The sequence below is a fragment of the Capra hircus genome, chromosome 25 (genome assembly GCF_001704415.2).
Source record: "Capra hircus breed San Clemente chromosome 25, ASM170441v1, whole genome shotgun sequence".
NCBI lineage: Eukaryota > Metazoa > Chordata > Mammalia > Artiodactyla > Bovidae > Capra > Capra hircus.
In genome coordinates, this window is record NC_030832.1 from 32,398,737 (window position 1) to 32,411,253 (window position 12,517).

At 51.8% G+C, this 12,517-nt stretch overlaps 1 protein-coding gene and 1 long non-coding RNA gene across 3 annotated transcripts in view; one reads left to right on the plus strand and one right to left on the minus strand.

Annotated features, from left to right (window-relative positions):
- On the minus strand, nucleotides 36-11,565 carry LOC102190010. 2 transcript variants are annotated; one of them, XR_001917269.1, is made up of 5 exons: nucleotides 10,991-11,565; nucleotides 9,362-9,433; nucleotides 8,828-8,918; nucleotides 2,405-2,534; nucleotides 36-317 (listed from the first exon to the last, which is right to left on the minus strand). It is a non-coding gene; the product is annotated as an uncharacterized LOC102190010 (long non-coding RNA). The 2 variants fall into 2 exon arrangements; XR_001297294.2 differs by lacking the exon at nucleotides 10,991-11,565 and adding an exon at nucleotides 10,257-10,464.
- The window catches only part of GATSL2 (GATS protein like 2), a 53,088-nt gene continuing 51,334 nt past the window's right edge, over nucleotides 10,764-12,517 (plus strand). The window contains exon 1 of the mRNA XM_005698034.3: nucleotides 10,764-11,032. Coding sequence (XP_005698091.2) covers nucleotides 10,920-11,032 — 113 coding nt within the window. The 5' untranslated portion in view covers nucleotides 10,764-10,919. The remainder of the gene's footprint in view (nucleotides 11,033-12,517) is intronic.

Below are 12,517 nucleotides of genomic sequence, written 5' to 3' on the forward strand. Positions count from 1 at the left end.
AGAAGAGGACGGAAATAAGCCAAAGGAATACTTTTTTAAAAAATATTTATTTATTTATTTAGCTGCACTGGATCTTAGTTGGGGGAGGAGAAGACGTCCATAGGAGTCATTCTGGGGTCAGGATCCAAGGCGACAAGAGCCAGTCAGGAATCTGCCTGAGATGAAGCCAACAATGCAAGTCCTGGCTGGTCCCTCCAGGCCAGAGCAGGAACAGAGGACAAACGCCAGAATCCTGCCATAAGGGGATGTGGGGTTGAGCCGGGGAAGGTCACTGAGGCAGTGGAGGAAGGAAGGGTAAGCCACTCATCTGTACTGACCTGTGAGCAAATTAGAAAACACACCCCTTTCTCAAGATGCTTTACTTCCATCCTTGGAAAAGCATCATAATATACTGATATTGTGTGTGTGTGCGTGCTTGCGTGCGTGTGTGCGTGCGTGCGTGCGTGTGTGTGTGTGTGTGTGTGTGTGTGTGTGTGTGCAACACACGCTTGCTCAGTTGGGTCCAATTCTTTGCAACCCCATGGCCTGTAGCCTGACAGTTTCCTCTGTCCATGGGATTTTTCAGGCAAGAACACTGGAGTGCACTGCCATGCCCTCATCCAGGGGATCTTCCCTGCATCACCTGCATTGGCAGGCAGATCCGCTACCACTGAGACACCTAGGAAGGCTGATATTGTTAGAGCAAGAAACATTATTGTTTTTAGAGGAGAGTATTGTAATCAACACAAATCTAATGAGGCCCCTTAAATTTACCCAGAACTTGCACCATCACACATGTCAGAATACTCTTGTCCAATAGGGGGTAAGAGCCAGGGGAGGGGAGGTCAAGAAGCTCCCAGGTCCAAATGGGAGGCTGAAGGAGGCTTGGGCTAGGTCCAGCTTGGGCTCCGATGCTGCCCATGGCTGGATTTTTACAGCCATTCAGCCATCATCTACTGTCTGAGGGGGCTAGCTCCATCCATCATCTACTGTCTGAGGGGGCTAGCTCCATTGAAATGGTCAGGATGAGATGGGCAGAGAAGCGGGAAGTGAAGGCCTTGAAGGCTGGTTTACTTGGTGCCAATGGTAACTCCAGGGCAGAGCCATGGATGTGAGTGTCCCCCATGACCAGGAGCAAGAACGACCTCCTCTGAGGTCTCCGAGCTCAGTCTCACTACCCAATGACAATTGCTATGCATTGAGGATCTATCCAGTGACAGGCACTGCCCCCTTAGCCCCATCATCCCTAATCCTTTCCACACCCTGCCACGCCAGTGTCATCAACCATCCTAAGTTTACAGAAGACGAAACTGAGGCTTCGAGAGAGTAAGTGACTTGCTTGGGGATGCAGAGGAAGGAAGCCACCAGACTGGGATTTACTCTGGGCTGCCTGGGACTCCATGCCAGCTCCCGCCAGGGGACGGGCAGTTCCAGGCTGACGACACCCTGGGTGTGCTTGGCCTCTTGAGCTGGGGTCCAGCTCTCTGTCTCCTCGGGCCTGACCCACTCACTCTGTGCGGGAGTTGAACAGTAAATTAAAGGGCTTCATTATCTCATTTGAGGGTGGAATAAAACACTTTGGAAAGGCTGAGGCATTAAGTGCAATCAAGTTCTGAAAGGTTCTTCATCGCTGGAAGGAATGGCCTCTGATAAATTGCTCTCTTCACTGAGACGAGACTAATATCTCATGAGCAATCCCAGCAGTGTCCACTGCAGATGTTTCTGCATCTTCACAAAGGATGTTAGAGATCAGATTCCCTCCCAAGAGAGCAAATCGCCTTTGCGACGTGCAAAAAGACGCCCCAGGTACAGCTCCCTCTCCTGTCACCTGCCAAGAAGGAATTCTGGAACTGCTCTGGATCAGAGGTCACCCAGGACCCCCAGGCCTCTCCCACTGGTCAGTCACCACACGTGCATCCTGAGTCACTCCACAAGCCTTGAAGGAACACCACCCCGGGGAAGGCCACACATCATCCCAGACTTCCTTAGTTCCACAGGACTCAGCTATGGCTCTCCCATCCCAATGACTTAATGAACAACAGCTCACCTTCCTGGGAAGCAGCCATCCAGACACTTGCATTTTAGGGATCATAAAACTGATGCACAATCTACCCCAAGTCACACCTTCAGAATCTCAGGCCCTGATGCTTTTCAAATCAGTTCCCAGAATATCAAAGAGCTGCAGTAAGGCCAGCCTTAACCACAGATGAAAGAAGGGAGGAGGGGAGGAAGAAAGAAAAGGGGGGAAAAATTGCTGAAAGAGCACAGGCTGAGAAGTAGGAGAGGAGGCAGGAAGAGGGTATGGAAGGAAATAATCCAAGACAGAGGGTGAGAGAAAGACTCCTTGCCTCTTACCCTGCCCAAGGATGTCACAATAAAGAGGATGGGGCTTCTCCTGTCACCTCGGGGCCCGATGTTCACTCACCAACTCAACCAATTGGCATTCCTTAAGCAGCACGATGTGCTCAGCCCTGGTGCAGGCCCTTGGGAGACCCAAGAAAAGTTGTGTCCACAGTCGGCTCCTCTTGACCTTCCCCTAGCCTCAGTCTCCCCATCTGCAAAACAAGCATATGAATCCCTACCTGTTCTGGGAATCAGCTGCGATGAGCACACACGGACACCGAGGGGAAGCCCTAGACACACCCATTTCCCTCCTTTCCTCCTTCACTGAGGGGAGCCACAAGCCAGGAGGGAGTAGATTGCCAACTACCGAGGGGGGCTGCCCTTGAGGCCAGAGTGCCAACGGGCCCATCCACACACATGCTCATTCCTTCATTCATTCAACAAATATCTGATGAGTGAGTGTCCGCCAAGCGCCAGGAGCAGCGCTGGGTGTTTTCCCAAAGGCGTTCTTTCCTTTCATCCCCACAGGAGCGTGCTCTGTGAGAAAGGCACCATCGTGCCCATTTTATAGATGAGGAAACCAAAGCAGAGAAAGATGTAATCTGCACAGCACAGAATGTGATAGAGGCCAAACTCAGACCAGGCCTGCTTCTCCAGGATGCAGTGACGCTTGGCTGGCTGGTTTCCCACACCCCATACTCTCTCCCTCCGTGGGGCCAAGTGATGCCTGGCGTCTGCGTCTAAGTGTGGATTTGCAGCAGAGAGGCCGGCACCTGGTCTCTGGGGGATCCTGGCAAGGCTGGGCAGGCCTGGGAGCAAGAAGGAAGAAGAGCCTGTGCCCGAGATAAGGATAATGGCTGATGGGGACTAGGCTGCGACAGTTCACATGTGAACTCAGTCCACCACACTCTGGGGACCAGTAATCCTTTCCCTTCCCCGGTGGCTCAGCTGGTAAAGAATCCGCCTGCAATGTAGGAGACCTGGGTTTAATCCCTGGGTTGGGAAGATCTCCTGGAGGAGGGCATGACAACCTACTCCTATTCTTGCCTGGATAATCTCCATGGACAAAGAAGCCTGGTGGGCTACAGTCCACGGGATCGCAAAGAGTCGGACATAACTGAGGAAATAAGCACACAATCCTTTTCCATGGGGGTGAAGGTGAGCATGCGGGAAGGGACTCTCCAGCAAAGAATCAGAGAAATCTCTTCTTCCTGCAGCCCTGTGGTGAAGGGTGCAAAAAGGAAGTGGTGGAGGCCTGGGCTCCCTCGGAAAGATATCCATTTCATTGGGCTCCTCCCCTGCTCAAGAACCTTCAATGACTCCCCATGGCCCTTGGTATTGTTTGTCAAACCCAGAGGAGGAAATTCAAGGTCAGCTCACCTAAGGACTAAGGAAGGATCCAGAAAGAACCAAAGCCCCAGAAAAAGATGCCCCCTTAGTTCTCCTGGCCCTCCGCTCCCTCTCTTCTTTTTCTACTTCTATGCCATCTGAGCAGCTCATGCTGGTAAAGCCCATGCTAGGCCTTAGCCAGGCAGACTGAGAACCATGCCTGTCCTGGGGCATTGTTTTCCTGGGTCCAGAGACCCCAGACTTAAGAAGAAAGGGGTTGCTGGCATCTATATTCCCACACCACACACCACCACAGCAGGGTGACTGAGACCAGGAAAGCTGATAAAGAACAGGGGCCCAGGCTCCCCAAGCAGGGCAAGACCTGGGCCTGGGTATCTTTACCAGGTGCCCCAGTGATTCTGACACCAACCACGGTTTAAGAGCCACTATTCAAGGGCAGGGCTAGATAAAAATATAATGCAAGCCATACATGACTTCAAATTTTAAAAAGTAAAGAAGAAACAGATGCAATTTTAGTATACATTCTATTTAACTCAACATCCCAAATATTATCTTTTCAACAGGTAATCAATATAAGAAATTAAGAAGTTTTTTTTTTTTTTTTTTTTCTGTACCAAGTCTTTGAAAGCTAGGGTGTATTTGACATTTATGGCACATCTCCATCCAGCCGCTAAATTCTCATCCGTGATACTCGAGCTGTATTTGGATTTCACAGATGTCCATTACCAAGCTGTTTCAAAGCAGTATCACCAAGTCATCCTCGCTTACTCAAGTCCTGGTTTTCCTTTTTTTTTTTTTTTTTTTTGGCCATGCTGCATGACATGTGGGATCTTAGTTCTCGGACCAAGAATGGAACCTGTACCCTCTGCAGTGGAAGCTTGGAGTCTTAACCACTGGACTGCCAGGGAAGCCCACAAGTCCTGGTTTTAAAACTCAGAGTTCCACAACCTGAAAGCCCAGTGCCAGGAAAACCAGGACAGCTGGGCAGCCTCTTCCAAACATACGTCAATGTTTTCCAATAACTAAATCATCACTTTTTAATTTTAAATCAATTAAAATGAAGTAGAATTAAAGCTTCCATTTCTCACGGCACTAGTTCCAGTTTCAAGTATTCAATAGCCTTGTACGGCCAATGTCTACCATACTGGAGAGGATGGGTCTACTAGCGAGAAAGCCTCTTCCTTCCCGTAAGACCAACTATGGAGGATCAGAGCTCGGCTTTCTTAGGAGAGCCGTGGTCCCTACAAGAGTTACAGGTGGGAGGCCCACATCATAGAACATCTATTAGGCAACACAAGGAGGATGTGATGGACATTAGGAAGCCATTGCAATTATCTAGGACATGGGAACATGATGGTCAAGGTGAAGAGACAGCTGGATTACAGAGGTGTGCAGTAAATAAAATCAAGACCTGTGTTAGATGGTGGGGGGGGTGGCGGCGCAGGGAAGTGAGAGGGACCAATCCAGGATAATTCCCTGGTCAGCTCCCCCGCCGTCATCCACCACCACCACCACCAGCAACCGGACTGATTCTAGAATATTCCAATAATCTACCGCTATTAAATATAGTAGTTTAGAACAACTATAATTATCTAATTATTGCCTTCCGTGGTCCGAGTGGGGGATCAGGCTCAGCTAAGTGATTCTTCCTCAGCGTCTCTCATTCGTCTCGGGTGAAGCCTCCCTCCCCAGGTCTGGGGGCTGTCAGATCTGCCCTAAGGTTTCTGTTATCCACTGGGGCTGTTGGCTGGAACACTGTGCTGGGCTTAGTCGCTCCGTTGTGTCTGACTCTTTGCAACTCGTGGACGGTAGCCCGCCACACTCCTCTGTCCGTGGCACTTTTCAGGTGAGAATACTGACGTGTGTTGCCATTCCCTCCTCCAGGGCATCTTCCCGACAACGGGAGTCAAACCCGTGTCTCCTGCATCTCCTACATTGCCGGTGGATTCTTTACTCGCTCAGCCACTGGGGAAGCTGGAACACTGCTATGGGCTGAAGCGTGCCCACCATGCCTCACAATTCATATGTGCAAGTCTTAACCCCAACTACTTTAGAACATGACTGTATTCGGAGAAAGGGTGTTTAAAGAGGTAATTAAGTTAAAACGAGGTCATTAGGGTGGGCTCTAGTCAATATCATCCGTGTCCTCATACGAGCAGGAAATTAGAAGGAAGACCACAGGAGGACACCCGGGAGAAGGTGGCCATCTACAAACCCAGGAGAAAGGCTTCAGAAGAAACGCACCCTGGGTCTTGAGCTTCCAGCACCCAGAATTGTGAAACAACACACTTCTGTTGTTTAAGGCCCCCGATCTGCGTTCTGCAGATCTAACAAACCAATACGAATTTCCACCTGTGATCCATCCAAGGAGCCTGTGCTTCTTCACAGCACGGCATATGGTTTCAGAGGGTCCCAAGGGGACCAGGTGGACACAGGATGACCAGGTATGACCTAGTTTTAGAAGTCACAGGTGATGTCATTTCCTCTGTAGTCACAGACTCAAGACAAGGGGACACTGACCCACCGCCTAATGAGATGATCATCAATATCACGTTGCCGGGAGAGCACGCAGAATAAAAGACCTTGTGACCATCTTGGAAAACACAGCCTGCCAGATCAGGCTGGTAACTCCAGGGATCGGCAACAATGTCATCAACCGAGACAGAGATTACGCGAGGAAGAGGAGAAGGTCTGGGATGGGTTAGATCAGTGGTCCCCAACCTTTTTGGCACCAGGGGCTGGTTTCGTGGAAGACAATTTTTCCATGGACTAGGGGGCCGGTGGTGGGGTTGGTGGTTTGGGGATGATTCAAGCACATTACATTGACTTTGCACTTTATTTCTATTATTTATTACATCAGCTCTACCTCAGATCATAAGACATTAGATCCAGAGGTTGGAGATACCTGGGTTAGATGATGAGGTAAGGTGTGAACAGGCTGAGCTGCCCAAGCCTGTGAACCTTTAGGTGGACGTAACCAACCACCAGGCTTCCCTGGTGGCACAGTGGTAAAGAACCCGCTTGCCAGTGCACGAGACACAAGAAACTTAGGGTCGATCTCTGGGTTGGGAGGATCCCCTGGGGAAGGAAATGGCAACCCACTCCAGTATTCTTGCCTGGGAAATCCCATGGACAGAGGAGCCTAGCGGGCCACAGACCACGGGGTCACGGGAGTCAGACAAGACTGAGCACGCACAGACACACATCCCCAAACATCAGCAAGTTAAATATGTGAATCAGGGCTTCAGGAACATGTTCTGGCCTAGACCTGTCAATTTAGGGGCCTTCAACATTACTTTGCCAACAAAGGTCCATCTAGTCAAGGCTATGGTTTTTCCAGTGGTCATGTATGGATATGAGAGTTGGACTGTGAAGAAAGTTGAGCGCCCAAGAATTGATCCTTTTGAACTGTGGTATTGGAGAAGACTCTGGAGAGTCCCTTGGACTGCAAGGAGATCAACCAGTCCATTCTGAAGGAGATCAGCCCTGGGATTTCTTTGGAAGAAATGATGCTAAGGCTGAAACTCCAGTACTTTGGCCACCTCATGCGAAGAGCTGACTCATTGGAAAAGACTCTGATGCTGGGAGGGATTGGGGGCAGGAGGAAAAGAGGACAACAGAGGATGAGATGGCTGGATGGCATTACTGACTCGATGGACATGAGTTTGAGTGAATTCTGGGAGTTGGTGATGGACAGGGAGGCCTGGCATGCTGCGATTCATGGGGTCGCAAGAAGTCAGACACCACTGAGCGACTGAACTGAACATATCAGAAGTCAGAGGTTGAGTCCACTCTCTTATCTTGAGAGAAGATAAGGGGTGAGGGAAAATATCAGCTAGCTATTTCTGCATAATAAATCATTCCAAATCTTAGTGGCTAAAAATAACTACAGTGGACCCTTGAACAAGGTGGGGATTAGGAATGCTGATCCTCCATCAGTTGAAAATCTGCTTATGATTTTTTTTACTATTTATTTTTATTTGACTGCATCAGGTCTTAATGGCACAATAAAGTATCTTTCCTTGAGGCGGCCGGGCTCAATAGTTGCAGTCAGCAGGCTTAGTTGCTCCACAGCATGTGGGATCTTACTAACAGTTCCCCAACCAGGGACTGAACCCACATCTCCTGCAAGGCAGATTCTTAGGGAACTTCCTGCTTATAATTTATAAATGACCCTCCATATATGTGGTTCCTCAGTATCCATGGCTCCACATCCACAGAGTCAAACCACCATGGATCTTCAGGCACTGCATTATTCACTACTGAAAAAAACAATGTATAAATGGACCCGAGCAGTTGAAACCCAGCTGTTCAAGGGTCAGCTGAATTTATTATTGCTCTATAGATTGGTTGGGTAGTTCCTCTTCTGGCTTCACCTGGCTCACTCATGTGGCTACATGTGTCTGGATAGTGAGCTAGAAGGTCCCAGATCAGCTCACTCACGTGTCTGTTTGATGCCAGCTGTCAGCAGAGGATGGGGCTCAGCAGCAACAGCTGGAACACCTGGCCTCTCTTTCCACGTGAAATTTTACTTAGGCTTCTTCACAGAGTCATGGACTCAGGGGAGCCACCAACCAGGCAAGCATCAGTGCACAAGGGTTACCAAGTATATGTACTACCGAGCTAAGACCTTATTGGCCAAAGAAAGTCACAAGGCCAAAATCAATGTGGGATACCTTAGCAGGAGACAAGATTCAGTGGCAGGCACTGCTGTAAAAACTCACTACAGGAAGGAACACCAGGTGGACCTCCACATATTTTAGGATTGGACAGAAAAGAAACCAAAGAGGGAAAAACCAGGAAAACCAAGAAAGAACCAGAAGGGCGCAAAGCTAAGGGAGCAAGAGAGAAGTGAATTCCACAAGAACGTGCAGAGCCAAGACAGGCATGATCTTGAGAGTGAATGTCTCACCCTAGGCCCAGCCTGAAACCATCCTCTCGATCTGACAACCTAGAGGTCAGTTTCCTCAAATTCCCAATGATCATTTCAGGTGTCAGTGTCTCAAAACTTAAGCACCAAATACAGCTCAGTGAAAGCAATTCTGTAAATCCAACCAATGTGCTCTAAATTTGCAAACTTTACAACAGCCTGGCTTAATTAACTAGAAAGGCAAGGGTTTTCAAATTGTTTTTGACCCAAGACACAGAGCAATACCTTTGCATCAAGATCCAGTGCATGTATGCTCACAGATGCGCATTTAGGCCGGTGTGCACACATGTACACACGTAGCCAAGATGGAAGTTTCCTGAAACATAGAAAAGATCACAGTAATAGATCACCTGTTCTATGCGCAAAGTTCTGTGTCATTTTCTATTCAATTTTCTTTTTGAATACTAGTCATGCCCTGCTAAATTGATTTCACTACCCACTCATGCATCATAAATTACAGATTAAAAAACGCTGACCAAGGCCATCCAGAACAGAAGTCAGAAAACTGACCAAATTCTGCCTTTAGCCTTGTTTGGTTTCACCTCTTGGGTTGCTTTCCTTTAAGAATTTTAGGCCTTCAGTCAAGCCTCCCTTCCCCTGTACCATTTCCCAACTGTCTGATACCCAACTGCCTTATTCACCTTCACACTTGCCTAGCCCCTGAATGCATTTCTGTTTGGGCCTTCTAAGTCTCTCTGTGCTAAAGGAAGAGATGTATGCATTTATACATCCCATGAATATTGAATACATGTCTCTCACCTGCCAGCCACATTTCAGGCACTGGGAATACAGCAAGAGGACAAAGCCCACTGCCTTCACAGAGCTGAGATTCTAGAAGAGGGAGACAGACAACCAAAACAAAACAAAAAGAATATTCTTCATTAGATGCAGATAAATTCTTGAGTGAAAGTAAAGTGGGAAGGGGGTCAAGATGCGTTAACAGCCACCAGATTGCAGCCTTTGAGCCCCTTTGTGGAAACAAGGTAGCCCATGTCCCCCCACCGCAAAGAGGTGGGCTGAGGAATGGAGGTAGGCCATGGTCAGAATCTTCCCCAAAAAGAAAGTTCCCAGACAGCCCCAGCAGGTAAACCTAATCCATCACGTCCCCAAAATACTTTGCCCAAGAGCAAAGCACCAGTAACTTTAACCTAGAAAATTTCAATAGGCCATTAAGGGGGAGCCATGGCAGGGCGTTAGTTGGGGACATGCCTGGGGTGGGAAGCCTTGGGGGTGTATTTCAGACTCTTCCCTCATTCGCAGCCCCCTCATCCTCTGTCCCGCCGGATGAACGGCCACCTCATTAGTTCTGCACACATGACCCTCTCGACCTGGCTCCTGGTGACTGCGCCTGCCTTATCTCTGGCCTCTCCTCCCTCACATTTTCCGCTCCAGCAAAGCCAAACACGGATCCGTGGGGGCTTTCACGCTTCTGTGCCTCTGGACACGCTGTTCCTTCTGCCTGGAAGGCCGCCGGCCGCCCCCATCCCCGCGTGCCCCTCCCCCTCCTCAGCGAGCTCCAGTTCATCCTTCAGAACCCAGCCTGGATGTCCCCTCCTCCAGGAAACCCCACTGAAGCCCCATCTCCGTCCCCAACACACAGCACCCCCCCCCAACGCTTTATTTATTTTGCTTTGCTTCTCTGCACTGTAATTACCGGTTTCTCCAAATCTCTCCCCTCCCAGACTCGGGCCTCCTCAAGAGCGGGAATTCTGGGGGCCACTCGCTTTGCACCCAAAAGCGCCAAGTCCCGAGCTCGGAGGGACAGAGTTTGCACTCCGGCCCAGGCCGGCTCCAAAGGCCCCCGTTTCTGCCCTCCGCCTCCCCGCGAGCGTGCGGGGACCCGCGCTCCAGCATTTTCCACCCGCCCCTCCGGCCACCCCCCGCCCCCGCGCTTTCCCCAGCACCGGGCCGGCCCCTAGCACGGCGGCCCGGCCCCCTGACATCAGCAGCCGCCGGCGCCCCGGCCGCGGGACTACAAGTCCCGATACGCCCCGCGGCGGCCGCGCATGCCCAGCGGGCCGGCGTTTGAGTGGCAAGTTGTTTGTTACAGCGAACACCAGCTGCTCTCCGCGCCGGGCGCCGCGCGCCGCTGCTCCGCCAGCGCTGCCGCCCTCGCCCGCCGCCTGCCCGCCGCCCGCGGCCCCCCTCGCGGCTCGGCGGGCCTCCCACTTTGTCCGTCCCGGCCCGCCCGGCGTCGAGCTCCTGGTCCCCCCCGGCCGCCTGCCCGCGGCGCTCCGGTGCCGGCTGGGTGCGCGCAGGGGGGCGGGGGCCGCGGCTCGCCCCCCGCGGATGAGCCGCCGCGGAGCGCGGGCGGACGATGGAACTCCACATCCTGGAGCACCGGCTGCAAGTTGCCAGCGTCGCCAAGGAGAGTATCCCGCTCTTTACCTACGGCCTGATCAAACTTGCTTTCCTGTCCTCCAAGACCAGGTGAGCGCGCGGGGACGCGGCGCCGGCCGGGGAGAGACAAAGAGGCGCACCCGGGCGGCTGTCCTCGCCGCCGCGGCTCGGAAAACAACTTCGAACCCCGGGGAGCGCCCCCGCCCCGCCCCCGCCGCATCGCTCGTCTTGTGTTTGACAAAGCCACCCGATCTGCCCTCTAACTGGGTCCTTCCACCCCGAGCCACCCCCCCCTCCAGCGCACACACACGAGATGCACCCGTGCCGCTGTCTCCCCCCATCTCAGCCCCCTTCCCATCCTCTCCCCGAGATCCAGAGGGCCAGGCAAGCAGCTGTGACGAATCCGTTAATGAATGAATGAACGAACGAATGAATGAATGAAAAACAGGTGTGGGCTCGCGGCCGTGTTAAAAAAAAAAACTAACGCCCCCCCATCCCCCAATCCCTCCGTTGGGCCGGCCCCCGTCGCCAGGGCGGGGGAAGGGATTCTGCTGAGCGCGGCTACCCAGAGCAGAAAAATCATAAAATCATTAGTGGGTGTTTATCTCAAGGTGCCTGCGACGATTGCGGACGGCGCCGGAGGCTGGGGGAGGGGAGGGGAGGGGGGCTGCGGGTGAGGGTCGCTGTGGTTCTTTCTCTCGGGGTCCGGGAAGGTGGGGGGGCGGGGGGGGGGTGCTGTTTTGCCGAACCGTGGAAGGGGGAGGAGCAGGCGTGTTTACGGCTCTGCCTTGAGGCTGGGCTTGGATGCTGCAGGGGGAAAAATAGTTGAAGGCCTTGGGAGGTTGAAAAAAAAAACCCAAGTTGGATTTTTCCCACTGCCGGTCAGGGTCTGACTTTGTCAACCCCGGCCGGGGCTTGGATTAGGATGATGTTTTTTTAAGGAGCCGGAGTGTGAGTGCTAGCTAGCCGCTGTAACTTAAATCCCTTGTTTGTCCACCATTGTGACTGTTTAAAGGGATGAAGTTGTTGCTGGCTAGGCTTTTCGGGGGTTGAGACGGAGGTAGTTCTTCTCTGCAAAATGAATGAATAAATTACAGATCAAGGTTAACTTAAAATGACGGGAGCCCCTAGGCTACCCCCTTGGACGCAAGCTCAGGGGGAGCTCCCGGGATGTGGGGGGAAAATTCAATCCAAGCCTCTTATCTGCCTGGTAAAGTTCTTGCCTGGAAATCTCACTTTGATGTGTGTGTGTGAGCCGGCAGCTCAGTCCCGCCATTGTTTGCGAGATGGAGCAGAGAGCCAGTGGCATCTTGTTTACTTTCTTCTCTGGCTGCCCGGCTGCCTGGTGGGGTATGGAGGGTTGAATGCTCACCTTCCCTGGGCCCTGGCTCCTTTGATTGCAAAGGTAATTATTAAACAGGTCATTTGAAAACAAAAGCCACCAGCTCAAATTCTGAACCTCTCCCCACCCGTTCTGGCCCCCCACCCCAGCCTCCTCCCACTCTTGATACCCACCCCTCCTGCACCTACCTGCCCTCTGCTCCCCACGCCCAGCCTGTCTTGAAATTCCAAGGC